The sequence below is a fragment of the Mauremys mutica genome, chromosome 22 (genome assembly GCF_020497125.1).
Source record: "Mauremys mutica isolate MM-2020 ecotype Southern chromosome 22, ASM2049712v1, whole genome shotgun sequence".
Classification (NCBI taxonomy): Eukaryota; Metazoa; Chordata; order Testudines; family Geoemydidae; genus Mauremys; species Mauremys mutica.
Window position 1 is genome coordinate 16,555,558 of NC_059093.1, and position 16,168 is coordinate 16,571,725.

At 44.2% G+C, this 16,168-nt stretch overlaps 1 protein-coding gene across 2 annotated transcripts; it reads left to right on the forward strand.

Moving 5' to 3' along the window:
• The first annotated feature begins 2,782 nt into the window (after nt 1-2,782).
• CHEK1 (checkpoint kinase 1) lies at nt 2,783-15,399 on the forward strand. Of its 2 annotated transcripts, none has more exons than XM_044997390.1 (12): nt 2,783-3,031; nt 4,863-5,086; nt 5,975-6,039; nt 6,133-6,202; nt 7,162-7,350; nt 8,823-8,927; nt 10,036-10,131; nt 11,186-11,294; nt 12,438-12,615; nt 12,839-12,970; nt 13,200-13,301; nt 14,158-15,399. In XM_044997390.1, exons 1-12 carry the CDS (start codon nt 2,967-2,969, stop codon nt 14,251-14,253), a joined length of 1,431 nt encoding a protein of 476 aa, XP_044853325.1. In that variant the 5' UTR covers nt 2,783-2,966; the 3' UTR covers nt 14,254-15,399. The 2 variants fall into 2 exon arrangements, with proteins under 2 accessions (XP_044853325.1, XP_044853327.1); XM_044997392.1 differs by lacking the exon at nt 2,783-3,031 and adding an exon at nt 3,618-3,665 and having other exon boundaries at nt 14,158-15,398.
• Nucleotides 15,400-16,168: the final 769 nt, after the last annotated feature.

The following is a 16,168-nucleotide window of genomic DNA, read 5'->3' on the forward strand; positions in this document are numbered from 1 at the left end:
TCTATAAAACAGCAGTCCTTGTCCATTTAGAATTTCAGATCAAATCTATGAAACCTCTCCTCCTACTCAAACATGCAGTAAACTTCCTTGTGGTTTGCTGTACTGGAGGGCACTGAACATATTGCCTAATATAAAATGGCAGCACCTGCTCCCTTGACATATAAAACAAAGCCTCTCCCTGCCAGCCTGTATCTTCTGCAGCCTGTATCGTTCTAGGCAGCCTCTAGTTCCCTGAGCCACCTTGTTCCAGACTTCCCTCTCTCCTGCATCAGTGGCATGGTTCACTGTTAACAGCCTCTACCTGAACCCTCCAGTTTGCTTTCTCCTAGCAAGGTCAGTCCATACACCTCATTAGCAATGGAAAAAAAAGACTGAGATGCATCACCCAAAAGGTGATTGACCTGGTACCATGTGACATTTTGATTAAAAAGCTAGAATGATATAAAATTAATATGGCACACATTAAATGGGTTAAAAACTGGGTAACTGCTAAGTCTCCAACTGTAAATGGGGAATAGTTATCAGGTAGGTATGTTTCCAGTAGGGTCCCCCAGGTATCTGTTCTTGGCCCTATGCCATTTAGCATTTGTATCAATGACTAACAAAAACAAATAATCACTGATAAAGTTTGCAAATGATGCAAATTGGTGGTAAACAATGCAGAGGACAGGTGATTGATTGTTTGAGAGTGATTTGGTTCACTTGGTAAAGTGGGCACAAGTAAGCAATATGTATTTTGAATATGCCTAAATGGTATGCAGCTAGGAACAAAGGATGTAGGCCATACTTATAGCATGGGGGACTCAATGCTGGGAAGCAGTGACTTTGAAAAAGATTTGGGGGTCATGGTGGATAAGCTACTACTATGATGCTATGACCAAAAGTGCCTGTTGCCATCTGACAGATGAAGCAGGCTTGTACACACCCTGGGCTGGGAGTTGCCTCAAAGCCAATAGATGGAGTTGGACATAGTGTTCCAGGGACCGAGGGAGATGGTCGGAGGAGAGCATGGCTGAGAGAAGTGAAGCAGGTTAGGGTAGCATACGTCCTGCCAGTGAAGTTTATGGTTTCCTACAAGGTCCGTCTATGAGGCAGTACAAGGTGGGCGTGTCCCAAGGACTAAGCAACTAGTGACAGATTAACCACAAACTAAAAAGAACAAACCATATCCTCTGCCCCCAAAACCAACCCCCCAGGAAAAATGTATAAACTGACATCTCCAGGTCTGCACTGTGGGACTTCTGAGATGAGTGTAGTAAATGCCCAGAGAGCAGCTTAAGGTGAGGAGTCTCAATGTGAAAGGGCTTGTCTCCTGCATGATCCAAGTTAGACCTTGGGATGGTAATTATCTTGAAGCATGAGCTGATATTTCGTGTGCACACGTCGGTGGGTGGAATCTCCTGCAGCAGGGCTTCTCAACCGTTTTCTTTCTGAACCTGCCCCCCCCCCCAATACTACAAAAACTCCATGCCCCACTTGTGCCACAACTACTACTTTTCTGCATATAAAAGGCAGGGCCAGCGTTAGGGGGTAGCAAGCAGGGCAATTGCCCCACTGTCACAGGGGGTTCCACAAAGCTAAGTTGCTCAGACTTTGGCTTCAGCTGTGGGTGGCAGGGCTCAGGGCCTGGGGCTTCAGCTTTCTGCCCTGGGCCCCGGTTCCCAGTGAGTCTAATACTGGCTCTGCTTGATGGACCCCCTGAAACCTGCTCGTGGCCCTCCAGGGGACCCTGAACACCTGATTGAGAACTGCTGTCCTAGAGTATCTGCAGAACAACTCCTCAGAGGATTACTGTGCCCTGTGTTCCCTTAACAGGGAACCTTGATGAAAACAGGAAGTTCCATGAGGAAGGGGATCCTTTGGTCCCATTGCTCCCCCATCCTGCCCCTCCCCTCCCCTTGAGTGAACCATCAGACAGGAAGCCTGTGCAATGCTGGGCCCTGTGCCAGACATGGGAATGTGCACTCCTGCCTGGTCTCTGCATATTTATTTAGCAGAACTGCATCAGCCTGGTTGACAGGATGCTCCTGTATGGAGGAGGTAACCAGATTTATCCCAGGAGAGCTTTTTTTCTACCTAGAGTGGCATCAAGGCAAGTAACTGGTACATTTTTCCCTTCCACAAATTAACTTGTCCCCACTGAAGCATGTACAGGGTTAGAGCTTCTGTACTTTGCCTCCCGATGGCCGGGTAGGCTGAAGGGAGCTGCTTCCATCTAGTTCACCAGAGGCATCTCCTGCTTCCTACCTAAGCACTTTCTGTCCCAGCCTAAACCAGGGTCCAGCGCCTCTCCGCCAGCAGCTCCAAGCTCCAGCCTCCTCCTCCAAGGCACTTCACAGACAAGGATCAGTTTAGCCCCAGGCCACTGCACGGGGGTCAGCATCACTGTCCCCTTTGTAAACAGGGACCCGGGGATGGGAGCAGAAAGGTGAGTTCTAGGCAAAGTGAGGAAAGAACCCAGGAGTCCTGCCCCCCACCCCTCCCTCGCCCCCAGGCTAGGAAAGAACCCAGGAGTCCTGCGCCCCTGTCTGGGAAAGAACCCAGGAGTCCTGCCTCCCTCACCCCCAGGCTAAGAAAGAACCCAGGAGTCCTGCGCCCCCTGGTCACCCTACCCCTACCCCAGGCTAAGAAGGAACCCAGGAGTCCTGCCCGCCCCCCGGCTCTCGTCCCAGGGTCACTCGCAGGCCGACGGGGAGACCCCCGGGGAGGGCGGGGCGAGCGGCTCCTAGGCCCCGCCCCTTCCCGTAGCCCGGGACGCGCCGCGCGGGGGGCGGGACTCGGGGCTGGGCGGGAAAGTCGGAGGCTGAGGAGCGGGGCCGGCAGCAGCTGAGCGGTTCGGCTCGGCTCGCGTCACGTTTCACCCCCGGGCCCGCTGCCGGGCTCCACAGGGCCCAACCCCGGGGGGTGCCGCGCCCGCCCGCTGGCCCCGCTCTCTCCCGGTGGCGGCGGCGGCGGGGCGCCGCGCCATGGCCGTGCCCTTCGTGGAGGACTGGGACCTGGTGCAGACCCTGGGCGAAGGCGCCTACGGAGAGTGAGTACGGCGGGGCTCGGGCGCCCCGGCCAGACAAGGGGCCTGGGCCCCGTAGGGCGGCGGGGCCCGCAGCCGGTCTCTCGCCCCAGCAGCGCTGGGCCAGTCAAAGGCATCAGCTCCCCCCCGTGTCCCTCCCACCGGCACATCCGCAGGCGCGGGGGGGGAGGGGTATAATTGCCGCCCCCCCGCCAGCCCCAGCCCCGGTTCCGGTCAATGACCCCCTGCCAGGCCGCGGGGGGCAGGCGCTCGCTGAAGGCTCCGTTGCCGGCACAGCGGTGCCAGGTTTCGGCCTCAGGGAGCGTTGACACTGTGGTCTGAGGTCAGCTCGATGTTCAGGTGTAACGTGTCGCTGTCAGAAGGGGAGAGTGACCGAGCTGCAGGGGTTGTGCAGATCTTTATACGCAGCATCGGTCAGAAATTATAACCAACCTTCAGGACTCTCCTGGGTAATGGCCAGTGCCCTGTCCCTGCTAGGAGCCTTGGAGGTAGAACTGACTTTCCAAACTATTTTGCTATCAGCAGTGGTAACCCGCAGTTGTCTTTCATGTCAGGTCCATCGCATCAGGTCAACTTGTGCTTCCCTGTACAGAGAGGTGGTTTAACCAAAGGCCTGGGAGCCCCTTTCTAGCTCTGGGCAAGTCACTTAATTTGGCTTTTTTTTTTGGTCTGTGAAGTGCTTTGATTGTTTAAGATATCGTAGCAGTTTGGTGATGGGGTTACTCTGTTAGGATATAGAATCTTAGATTATTAGGGTTGGAAGGGACCTCAAGAGATCATCTAGTCTAACCCCCTGCTCAAAGCAGGACCAATCCCCAAATGGCCCCCTCAAGGATTGAACTCACAACCTCTGATAGTAAGAATACTTTCTCCTGCAACTTAGCTCCCACGACATCTTGTGACACCCTGTGTTATATTCTGATATTACCATTATATTCTGTGTATGTACTGTATATTGTATATTCCATGTACTGTGGCATACAATATGTTTACGATGCAACCCGAGTTAATTTATGTCACTACTAATCTTATCTCTTCCTTTATATAAGTCATAATTAGAGATATTCTGTAACTTCATAAACAAAAGTCAGAATTAATTTATATATTGTGACTTTTGTGGTCATTGGCAATTTCAAAACTAGCTTTATGTGGATATTTTTAAAGCTCAGGCATGACACTTTGGTGAAACTCATAGATGTAAGCAAATGCAACTCTATTGAATTTAGTATAACTGCATCCATTTACACCAGAGCTGGAATTTCACCCATACAATTTATGGAGACCACAAACTTGAAATGCTTATCAGAATTTTTACAGCTTGTAGGGCTGTAAGCCTTCTATGTGTCCAGGCACATAATTAATTGTCTAGGAACATGGACATGTGGGTCTGTTGAGACTGGTTTTGGGCACTTTTCATCTGTCAGGCTATTTTTAAACAACATCTCGAGATGGGGTATGTAAATTCAGACTGGGGGGTAGACCTCACACTAACACCTCAGGGATAAAGCTGCCCATGCTCCCTATGCCTTGACAGGGAGTAGGGAGAAACTCTTATGTAAATAAAGGATGGGGCACCTTAAGCTTCAGGCTAGACCACTACAAATCTATAGTGGGGATTTCTCTCTAGCACCCATCACCATAGTGTCTCAAGCCCCGGTCCTTAAAGATGTTAGGTGCTTAATTCTCATTGGTTTCAGTGGGAGTTGGGTACCTAACTTCCATTGAGTATATGGATCATAGTGTTAAACATGCAAACTAGCTTTGCGTTCCATGGTTCATAGTGCACTACCTGCTTCATCTCTTGTTACCTTGCTTTTTCTCTCCTTCTCTGCAGAGTTCAGCTTGCTGTGAACAGACGCACAGAAGAAGCTGTTGCAGTAAAAATAGTTGACATGAAACGTGCTGTGGACTGTCCAGAGAACATAAAAAAAGAGATCTGCATTAATAAGATGTTAAGTCATGAGAACATTGTGAAGTTCTATGGACATCGTAGAGAAGGCAGTATTCAGTACCTCTTCCTGGAGTACTGCAGCGGGGGAGAGCTCTTTGACCGAATAGGTACAGAATTCTTGGGGCAAGGGAGGGTCTGAGGGCAACTCCAGTGGTGGCTGCACAGACTCATTAGAACACCATAGTTGTCTTATATGACCAGAGGGATTCCTTACTGTACGCTTCCAGTGCCACTGATCTTAGAGGGGAATTGTCTAGGATAGGCTGGCTTTGCAGGTGGCTGTGCTTCTGCACGTGGTGAGTCAGTGATTAAGCCATGGCTAGAAGTAGAGTTCTCACCTTTCAAACCTTTGCTCAGCTCACTATACCACTTTGCTTCACTTAGCATGGTCCTAACAATTCAGAAATTCTACATATTTAATGCTATAGTTAAATAAAAGTTAGGGGGGAAAACTGGTTTGAGAGCAAACATGGTAAATGGGCTGGAAAATTTAATGTGTACAGACCTGCGGGATCCTGCTCCTGCTGCAGGGCTGTACACTAGTCCCGCCCAGGGCTCTAGACTGGAGTTTGAGGCAACGTATTTGCCCCTAGAAAGTGGAAAATAGACTACAGTAGGACTACATATGGGCACAAGGGGGTTGTTGGTGTAGAACAGCTTGCAGGATCTGGGCCCTAGTGTTTTGATGGTATAAGATTTAGAGAGAACCTTTAGAATTTTCCCCCATGGTGCTTTGGGAAGATACGAAAAAAAGTAGCATTTCAGTTTAGATTAAATAGATGCAGACTCTGCAATGTAACTCAATAACCTTTCATTACACTTTTGCATTGCTTGTAGTTACTGTTTCAAGGCAGGTGAAAAATAAGCCTTGTGCAGAGTTTCCAGGAAACTTTGTAAAATAGTTACAAAAACATAGTGCAGAGGCTCCTTTCCATAGTTTGTTTATGATGGAAGAAAAATATTTTGATATGTAGATTCTGAATGACTTTTTACAGAGCCTGATATAGGAATGCCTGAACCAGATGCACAGAAGTTTTTCCATCAGCTTATGGCTGGTGTGGTAAGTGAAATAAATGCGTAAAGTATGACAATCTCCTTTTTTCCAGTTAAATTAAACAGAACATGGTATTAAAGCCTTTATTTATTTGTTCAGGTATATCTCCACAGTATAGGAATAACTCACAGGGATATTAAGCCTGAGAATCTACTGCTAGATGAAAGAGGTAAATATACCCCAACTTTTGACTTCATCTTCTCTTAAATTCTTGGTCATTGAGAATATAGGGGAGAAAAGAAACACCATCACTCAGTGAGACTGAAAATACTCCTAGAGCTTCTGTGGCATCCTGCTACATTAAGAATAACCAAATACAGTAAGCAGATTTGTGCTGTCAGGGCTTTTATTCATTCCCTTATCCTGTGTAAATAGACTAATCAGTGTATTCTAGAGCAGGTTATTCTGGGTCTCTGCACAGTGGCCTTTAAAGGAACACACTTGAATAAAACGTAAGTTTTGTTAAAGCTTGTTCTTAATCTAAAGACCAATACGAATGTTTCCATGACTGCTGAACCAACTTTTGACTGGAACTTTTTAAAAACAGTGCAATGTTCAGAACCAAAATATTACAGCATGGTACTAGCGCATGAGAATCTGAAACAAACTAATGAAATGGATTGATGTGTTTTTGTTAAAGCTGAGAGGAAAACCAAAACATTAAATAATCGGGATATGGTGAAATGTAATCTAGATTTTTAAAACGTTCAGTTTAATAATCAAAGGTGGTGTTAGTAATAAATTTATTTTTTAAATGATTTCTAACATGACTGTTCTTTAAGGAGAGAATATCTCTGCACAAACTGTCTTGGATGTTTTTCTGTACCATGCATCTCTCCCTGAATCAAACTCATGTGCTCCTTGAATCCAAGTCAGGTTCAAACTTCAGATCAATTGTGTAAATGCGTATGATCTGAAACGAGAAAAGTCATACGGGCCTGATTTTCACTTTTATTAAGGCCCCTTTATACTGCACTGGCAATGTAAAGGGGACCTTAGGCACATTTACACTCACTCTATCTCTGGTTTTATCTAGCTTTAATATAATATAATAGTCTTCTAGCAGAGAAGATGAAAATACCTTGTTACACAATCTACTTAATGACCTTTTTTCTTTTGTTTGCTTAGATAATCTCAAAATCTCTGACTTTGGCTTAGCGACTGTGTTTAAACACAATGGTCGTGAGCGACTGTTAAACAAGATGTGTGGCACTCTCCCGTATGTTGCCCCAGAACTGTTAAAGAGAAAAGAATTCCATGCAGAGCCAGTTGACATTTGGTCATGTGGGATAGTACTTACTGCTATGTTGGCAGGAGGTAGGAATTGGTTAATTTCTTCTCACTACACAAACTATTTTATAACATGCATATTTACTGCAGCATCACAGTGATTTAGGATTGCAATGCAAATGCTCATAACCTACCTAGATTTAAAGAGTTGATCCCAAATCATGGAGGTGGTCCTTGGTCGGGAAAGTAAAGTAAACTTTCATATTGTGGTCAGCTTTTTAATAGCTTCTCTTAGGGGTCATCTACTAAGGACCGTCTTGTTCTGTTGTGGCTATAGTATATGGCATTTACTATTTACTATTGTGGGCTACATATGTAGCTTATTATTATTATTTGTATTATATTATATATGAATTATATGCGCTCCATCCACACAATATATATAGTACCTGTATAGCCCTGAGGATGTCACATGGGCCGCAGCCGTAAGCTGATTGTGCTGCAAGCGGACCGCAGATTGAGAACCGCTGGTATATGTAAGAGAGGGAATGGACCATCTATTGTGGGGAACTTTTCTGGCTTATAAATTACCCTGGTGAAATGGGCTAGTAAAAGGATCTGAGTCCTTATTCCTGCTTCCTTTACCCAGAGGCCTGCCTGACCTCAAGAGCTCGCCTTCCATTTTCCTGTGTGACAGAGTCCTTGTAACCCCGACAAGGCTGGGTCCAAGATTTCTGGGGGGCTTGACTCCCAACCTTGTTGTGGTCACTTAGGGCAGGGGCTAGGGTGTCCCAACTCCAGGATACTCTCTCCGCACTGGATGCTTCCCTGACCCACAGATCATTAAATACAGTTCAAAGCAAATACAATTTATTAAAAAGCAACTAATTTTTTAACAAAAAGGAAAAAATGGGAAAGGTTAAACGAAAACACGTCACCCCACTCTGTGGCATGGGGACATCACAAACAGTGTCTCTTGAATGTAAAGGAAGTTGTCTGTTCCTCGCAAGTCCCAGGCCGCCTCCTCAGGCCCTGGGTGTGCCGCAGGGATGCTGCAGGTCAAACACTCGCTCTGGCACTGGCCTCCTTCAGGGTCTAGGTTGCAGGGCCCTTCTTTCCAGCGTTAGCCCCCTTGGGGTTATGATCCCCCTCCAAGTCTGGCCTACAAGTATGGGTGGTGGATGGAGCCCCACTTTGGGAAGGCAATGAATGACTTTAGATATACCTTGTATCAGAGGGGTAGCTGTGTTAGTCTGGATCTGTAAAAGCAGCAAAGAGTCCTGTGGCATCTTATAGACTAACAGACGTATTGGAGCATGAGCTTTCGTGGGTGAATACCCACTTCGTCGAATGCATGTCCTTGGCACTTCTATAACTTGTAACCACAATCAGGATGGACTATTTTTTTCCTTTTTTCCACTCATGGAAATCCATTTAGTTCAATGGCAGTGCTCTTTACATGTTTTTCACTCTTTCCCCAGCCATCCTAAGTTTGTAATCCTTAAACTTGTGTTCAGAGGCATAAAAATGATTTGGTACCTTGCTTTTTTTACTTGCAGAATTGCCATGGGACCAGCCTAGTGACAGTTGCCAAGAATACTGTGATTGGAAGGAAAAGAAAACATATCTTCCACCTTGGAAGAAGATTGATTCTGCACCATTAGGTAAGTTGTCAGTGGAATGGCTGACTGATTTTTTTATGTATTTGAGTAGGACAGTGATGTGTATAGGGGAATAAAGTGCTGGAGTTATGCATGTCTGTATTTGAAAATCATTCTGTCTAAAGGCTGGATTCTACCATGGACTCACGATGTCACAGGATCTGGCACTTGTAAAACACCTTTAGGGAGCTACCTGAAAATGGGAGGTGGTGTTCTTAAGCAAGACTGGTAGGAAACACCTGGTTGACATAGCAGCGATGGCAACAGGAAGAGATTGCTTGTGCAGTCCCTTAGCTATGCAAAGCAGATGTAAAGACCTGTCATTCTGATCTGGTACTATTTCACACCTACTTTGCACAGCTGTAATGAGTTCACAAGCTAGTAAAGAATTGGGGCCTGAGATCTGTTAGACTGAAATAATTTTCCAAGGGAACGGGCAGAAGTCCTGTCGATGAAGACATGTACAACTAGGCTATGTTTTGTTGTTTTTGAGTAATGAGCTTAAGGTCACTTGGTAGGTCTGAGCCTATCAAATGTAACCCCTATCCCCATCTCTTTGGTCACTACGTTTCTTCCTGATCCTGGGAAGTCTGAGGGCTGAAGTGTTGCTAATATCTCTTTTTTTGTTGAGTGATCTAAAACCCAGGGTACTAGATTTGTTTGGTGTTGTACTCTCCTACCCTGTTCTTGCCCAAGATGGTTCTTGTAAGTAAACAGGCCTACAGGAATCTGCTAGAAAGCCTTCACAAAGGTGAATTTGACATCAGCTATAGTAAGTTTCTTATTTCAAAGTCTCTGAACACTGGCTGCAGCCCATGTGGAACATAGTGGACTTTGATACATGCTCAGTCACAAATCTGTACAAAACTTGGGTCTTATTTTAGGCCTCCGAGCTATGAGTTTACCTTAACTTTGTGTTAATTTATGGGTAATCCAAATATGGATTTGATCTGGTTAGGATTGATAAACTCTAGGATTTGGGGATGGAATTGAAGTATCATTTTGAATGTAATGACCTATGGAAAACATGATCTATACAGATCTAGGAATCAGGATATATGGCAGTTAATTCATTGTTGTTTCTTCCTATGAATGTAACGTTTCTCTCTAGCTTTGCTCCACAAAATACTAACTGAGAGCCCCACAGCAAGGGTTACCATTGCAGACATTAAAAAGGACAGATGGTACAACAAACCTATGAAGAAAGGTAAATGCCTTTAAGTGCTTTGTACAACATAGACAAATAGCTTAAGTAAAGGTTGAGGGTATATGCTGGGGTAAAAACCCTTGGAATGCTATAGTTAGCAGAAACTACTTTAAAGGCAGGAAATTCAGAGTTAAGGTTAAACTTACAAGAAACTCAAACAACTTAAATCCTGGAAATTCACAGCTGAAGTGTGCAGACTACCTTAATTCATCCTCTGGGTATATGTCTGCTTCCCTGCTCTGTGAGTGGAGTATCAAAAACATACACTGCAGAATATTGGTTTTAAAACTTTCATATGTATGTTTGTTATCAAGTGTGATATTTTTGTTACCTCATTAATCTTGGGTCTTCTCAAATAAGTGCTATAATGTCATCATCTGGGTCTAGGAGACTTACATATGTGGGCATGTTAGCTCTGTCTAATGATGCTCTTATAACTGGTTGTCACACAATATCATAGGAGATGGTGCTGAGTGCTATCAGCACCTCATGGAAGGGGTCTGCCCTTAATGAAGAGGGCGGAACAGTTGTCTTCAGGATGAGATCTCGGGAATTTGCAAAACATTTTTTTCCCTGTGGACACAACCATAAAGAAAGAAGGATAAGCACAACGAGCATAGGCTTAAGTTGTCATAATTCCCGTCTTTTTCTAGTGAGATGTTACTGTTCTGGATGAAAAAAGTAGTTATAATTTCTCTTTTTTTTTCTCATGGTATTGCTATAGCGTCAGGATTTTTCTGCCCCGTAAGTGATGTTTTTGTAAATGATGATGTATTAAGGATTTTTACCCTTGTGGCTATGCTAGTTATTCAGCTATTGAGATTGCTGTTCAGTGATGTTTGCCATCATAGTCTCAAAAGTTGCAGGTACTGGAACACAAATGGAAAAAATAAACAAAGGCAATGATCTGTGTGACAATTCAAAGACCAGCCTATGCAAGAGCTATGTATTTTTAATGGGGGAGCTCAGCCTAATTCCAAATGCTTTAAACCCCTGGTGACCCTTAGGATGACTTTTCTGACCCCTGATTGTGTGATTTATCTTCTTCTGTTAGGTGTAAAGCGGGCTCGTGTCTCCTCAGGGGGCCTTTCAGACTCACCAGGTGGCTTTTCTAAGCACATTCGGTCCGATATGGACTTTTCACCAAGGAAAAGTGCACACAGGTCAGAATGCTATACGCTTGTGTATTTTGTTGTTTTCACTGACTAACACACAAAGGACTCCACCTTTTGTTTCTAGATGCCTGTGTTTCACACCACAGTGCCATTCAGATGGGGATATGTATAATTACAATTACATTCTCCTCTGCTACATGTGATTTCAGGGTTCCCTTCCCTGCCATACATTAAAAGATGATTATAGCCTCACTTTCTAACCCCACACACTTCTTTACCTGAAAGCCTTTACTTGAAAACCTATAGCTTAGTTATGTTGGCTTCAAAATTACACCTTCCAAATTTCCCTCTTATGTGAAAACAGGGTGGTAATCTGACAGCTCTTCTCCCCATACCCTGTATTCATAGATTTATAGATTTCAAGGCCAGAAGGGCCTTTGTCTAACCTCCCGTATAACACAGCCCATAGAACTTCCCCCAAATTCCTAGAGTATATTAAAACGTTGTGGGGAGGGGGATACTTAATAGTTTCCACCTGATGAAAGTTCCATGAATTAGCGCAAACATACTCAGTATTCAGATCTGTCCATGCTCATTAAGACTGCGGACATGACAAAGTATGATTGGGTACAAAACCCCTTTCACTGCAAGCCTGATGCCATGGATTTGCCAGCAGCTGAAATCGAACAGCGTATCAAAATTTCCTGCAGTCGATTCTTGCAAGGAACCTTCTTGCTCAACTTTCTCTGCCAGAGTTCTGGTTCATTGTCCAGAATGAATATCCTGCGCTCTCAACACTTGCCTTGAAATTGACAGTGCCATTCGTAAGCATGTATTTGTGTGAAGTTGTATTCAGCACACTTGTGTCCATCAAGTCTCTGCAATATTGAGCTACTGTTGATGTCACATCAGAGATTAGATGTGCAATTTCTACCATGCCGCCGGACTTTGAGGAGTTATCACAACATGCAAGCCCATATATCACATGAGAGCATTAAATAACATACTTAATGTGTAGATTCCTTGGTTGCTGTTGTTGTCTGGGGTCACAGGAAACAGTCTCAAAATTGTGGTCACGCAGGCAAAAAGTTTGGGATCCCTTGGTATAGTCTGTAAAAGTCACAAGAGAAATGTAACATTACTGTGATGCGCTTTATTATTAATGTAACTAATTGTGTTTTCATGTTTCAGTGAGGAAAAAGTGAGCTACTCCACTTCTCAGCCAGAACCTCGCACTAGCATTTCCTTGTGGGACAGCAGTCCAACCAATATCAACAAACTAGTACAAGGGATCAGCTTCTCCCAGCCAGCATGCCCTGAGCACATGCTAGTTAACAGTCAGTTACTTGGCACCCCAGGCTCATCACAGGTAATGTTTGGAAATGCTATTTTCATTCATCTTTATTCACAGCAGCTTGGCAATTTATTTTTTGGCTGCTAGACTGTAAAGATGCCGTTGCACCAATTCAGATACATTGTCCTAATTTTAAAGCCAACTAAATTGGAGCGGGGGGGCGGCGTAATCCAAACTTTCAGCCCAGAAAAGTAGTTGGTTATCTGTGGAATCCATATCTCTGATCTCTAATCTGCAGAACCCTTGGCAACGCTTGGTGAAGAGAATGACCCGTTTCTTTACAAAGCTGGATGCTGACCGCTCCTATAATAGTTTGAAGGAGGTTTGTGAGAAGATGGGCTATGTCTGGAAGAAAAGCTGCACAAACCAGGTACAGTCCATGGAATTAAATAAATTAATGCTTCTGATTCCATTTGACAAATCCTATAAAAATATCTTTTAGTCAGATGTAGCATTTTCTGAACCAGCACAAGACCTGTAAATGAAATCCCTAGTCAGTCAGACTCCCTTAGTGTAGTTACTAGTATACTGTGAATATAGTGCTTGTAGCATGTGAAAACTGTCCTTCTACTAAAATCATTCTCCCATTTGCCTTCAAGGTCACCATATCAACTACTGATAGAAGGAATAATAAACTGATTTTCAAGGTGAACCTGGTAGAAATGGAGGACAAGATTTTGGTGGATTTCCGCCTGTCTAAGGTATGCAAAAGAACAGACTTTAGCATTAGAGAGAGGGGTGGGTGTTAGAAGCAAACTGGAACAGCTTCCATATGATAAAGCTACATGTGCAAGTGGGATAAGACGACAAGCCTGGGGAAAATGTGTTTTTGCGTGGGCAGTTTGTGTCTAACCGAAGGAGAGGACCTACAAAATGGGGTTAGCAACATTACTTTTTCACTGGTGCCTGAAATCAGGACTGTGGTACTGAATGCCCCATGCAGTGCAAGAGCTGTTAACACTCACTATCTGGTTTCAGAGTGGTAGCCGTATTAATCTGTATCAGCAAAAACAACGATGCGTCCTTGTGGCATCTGATGAGGTGGATTTTAGCCCACAAAAGCTTATGCCCAAATACATTTGTTAGTCTCTAAGGTGCCACAAGGACTCCTCCTTGTTTTTGCTCACTGTCTGGAAATCCCTCCTTCCAGTTAATGTGTGGGGAGCTAGTGAGAGAGAGCAAGCATCTTGAGTACCCAAGTACTATGGGAGAAGGCATTGTAATTGTCTTAAGCATAATGATTTTGGGGCACTGGGGGAGCATGCTGGGCTGGCCTGATCCTGCGTTCATGGAAATCAGTGTCTCAAAGTGGCAAATAGAATAAACACCTTTTGTAAAAGGTTATAAAAGCAATACCATGCAGATAACAATAGAGGAGGCGGCAGCATTTCTTGAGAACTAATTATAAACAATGAACATAAAACTTGTAAAGAAAAAAATAAACTCTCTAGAGTAGCTCCCAGTGTCCCTCAGATAGGCAGGTGTTACAGCATTCCCATTCCTGTCTATTTGCACATGCATGCAGTCCCCAATATAGTTTTTGTTTTTATTACCTAGGGTGATGGGTTGGAGTTCAAGAGGCACTTCCTGAAGATTAAGGGGAAACTGAATGATATTGTCAGCACCCAGAAAGTGTGGCTTCCTGCCACGTGATCCAGCTGCCATTGGGAGGTGGAGTGAATTGGATGCTGCTACACTGATATAATTTTTATTTTTATTCTGCATCAAGAAATGCTTGTGGGTGCCAGTATCTGAGAGTCACTTGCGATGGAAACCCATTTGTTTAGGGATCTGTCTTGACACCAGGACATTTCCTCAGAGGATAAGCTTGGTAAATACATTTCCAGGGCCTCCCAGATGAATTTGGGATAGTGATCATTAAAGTGTTCCTGACTGTAGTAAGTTAGCTGGTGGCATGCCTTCCTATTGCTAGCTACTGGCATGAGGGTTTTTTTTTCTTCTTCTCAGTCAGCAAACCCTCTCATTGGGATACTTTGTGCTTCTGTGGGAGCCAGCCTGACTGTTCCACTGACTTACGGAGAGTATGCCTCCTGCCCCAAGGCTGTTGCAGCCACTGTCTGATGCAGACTTAGGGTTTTTTTTGTGGGGGCAGGAGGGTAAGAGCCTATACCTAATAAAAAAAAAAGTTTCAGCCTCCTTACTGCATTGCTGTATCTTCTGATTTTAAATCTATTTGAGCAATAACTTTTTCTGTTACCCTTTCATTTAAAATTTGATGACATGGGGTGCAGAGGCTTGGAGACAGTGTGGGTCTCAGTCATGTAATTTTGTTAAATTTATTATACCTTTTTGGCCTTTCCTTTTTATTAAGTAAAGTGGTTGGGCCCAAAGCACTAGTTCTAGTGTGTTGTTCACCTGTCGTTTTACACATTGCAGGCTAAGAGGTCTGCAGCAGAATAGATACTGTATTAACATTTTATGTACCATTTATCTTGTTTTTAACTCTCTTTTCCCCTTATTCAGTGTTTTGTAGTTTTCCCTACATTGGAAGGTAAAGTCAAACCTATTATATACAACAGCTTATATTGGGAATGTGTTAGAGGGTAGCAGGGCCTCATGGAAATAAGAAATGCCCCTTTCTCTTACCCCTTTCTTGGTACCTAAAATTCAGACTTAGTTGAGCAGGTTTTTTTTAATGGTACATAGTTTATTTGTATTAACAAGGACCACTTGCGTCTGACCAATCACAGTCAAATGTACAATGATGTGAAGATAAACACGATCTGTATAAACTTTTGTAAATTTTTACAAAATAAAGTATAATCTCAATTTGAAAGAAAGCAAATGGCTGCCCTGGGGTGTTCCGGACAGAATTCCATTTCAGAAGAGTTTGCTCCTTCTAGGGATCCCACCTTATTAACAAAGCAAAGAATACAGATAAAGCCAGTGTCTCATTCCCACACCACCTTCCCACAGCTGCTCTCCCTCCCAGCATCGAGGAGTGCCCCCTTTCTGGTTCTATTTCAGTAGGAAGGTAGGGAGTCTTTTCATGGCTTCCAAATTGGGCGAGGTGGATGTTCCAGTTTTGGCTCAGCATTCAGCTTCCTGCTATGCCTCTGAGTCCTTTAATCAATCAGGCTTGCTTCTCCAGCAGGCCTGGCAGTAGAGGAGCAGTTCAAAGCTCACTCCCATAATGACCGAAGTCAGGTATGATACTGCCAGTTTTCAAGCAGTGGTTTAGCAACACGTTTTGTTTTGTGACTTCTTCATTCCTAGCTTTAGCCATAAACTTGAAAGAAAAGGTTTACATATTCCTGAGACAGGCTCCTGGGCCATTTGATGTAGCCTCCCAAAACAGAGGTCAAATGGGGACTCTGGTTTAAATGAATAGACTATATCTGGCCAAGAGTGTTGTAGGGTTTTTTGGCATGAGAATGCTTAGGAGACATCAGAAGGCTGCCTGGCATAGGCTAGGGGGACCCCCGATACAAATCAGAACGGCTGATATTTCAATTTAGCAGTAATGGGGTTTATAGACCAGGAAACAAAGTAGAGAAATCCAAACGAAGCAAAGTTCACAGTTCAGCAGCACAATATCGTAGGCGAA

Coding starts and splice junctions, on each gene's coding strand:
- CHEK1 (XM_044997390.1), top strand. CDS start 2,967: ATGGCCGTGCCCTTCGTGGAGGACTGGGACCTGGTGCAGACCCTGGGC. Junction 3,032..4,862: donor GGCGAAGGCGCCTACGGAGA/GTGAGTACGGCG, acceptor CCTTCTCTGCAG/AGTTCAGCTTGCTGTGAACA. Junction 8,928..10,035: donor GATTGATTCTGCACCATTAG/GTAAGTTGTCAG, acceptor GTTTCTCTCTAG/CTTTGCTCCACAAAATACTA.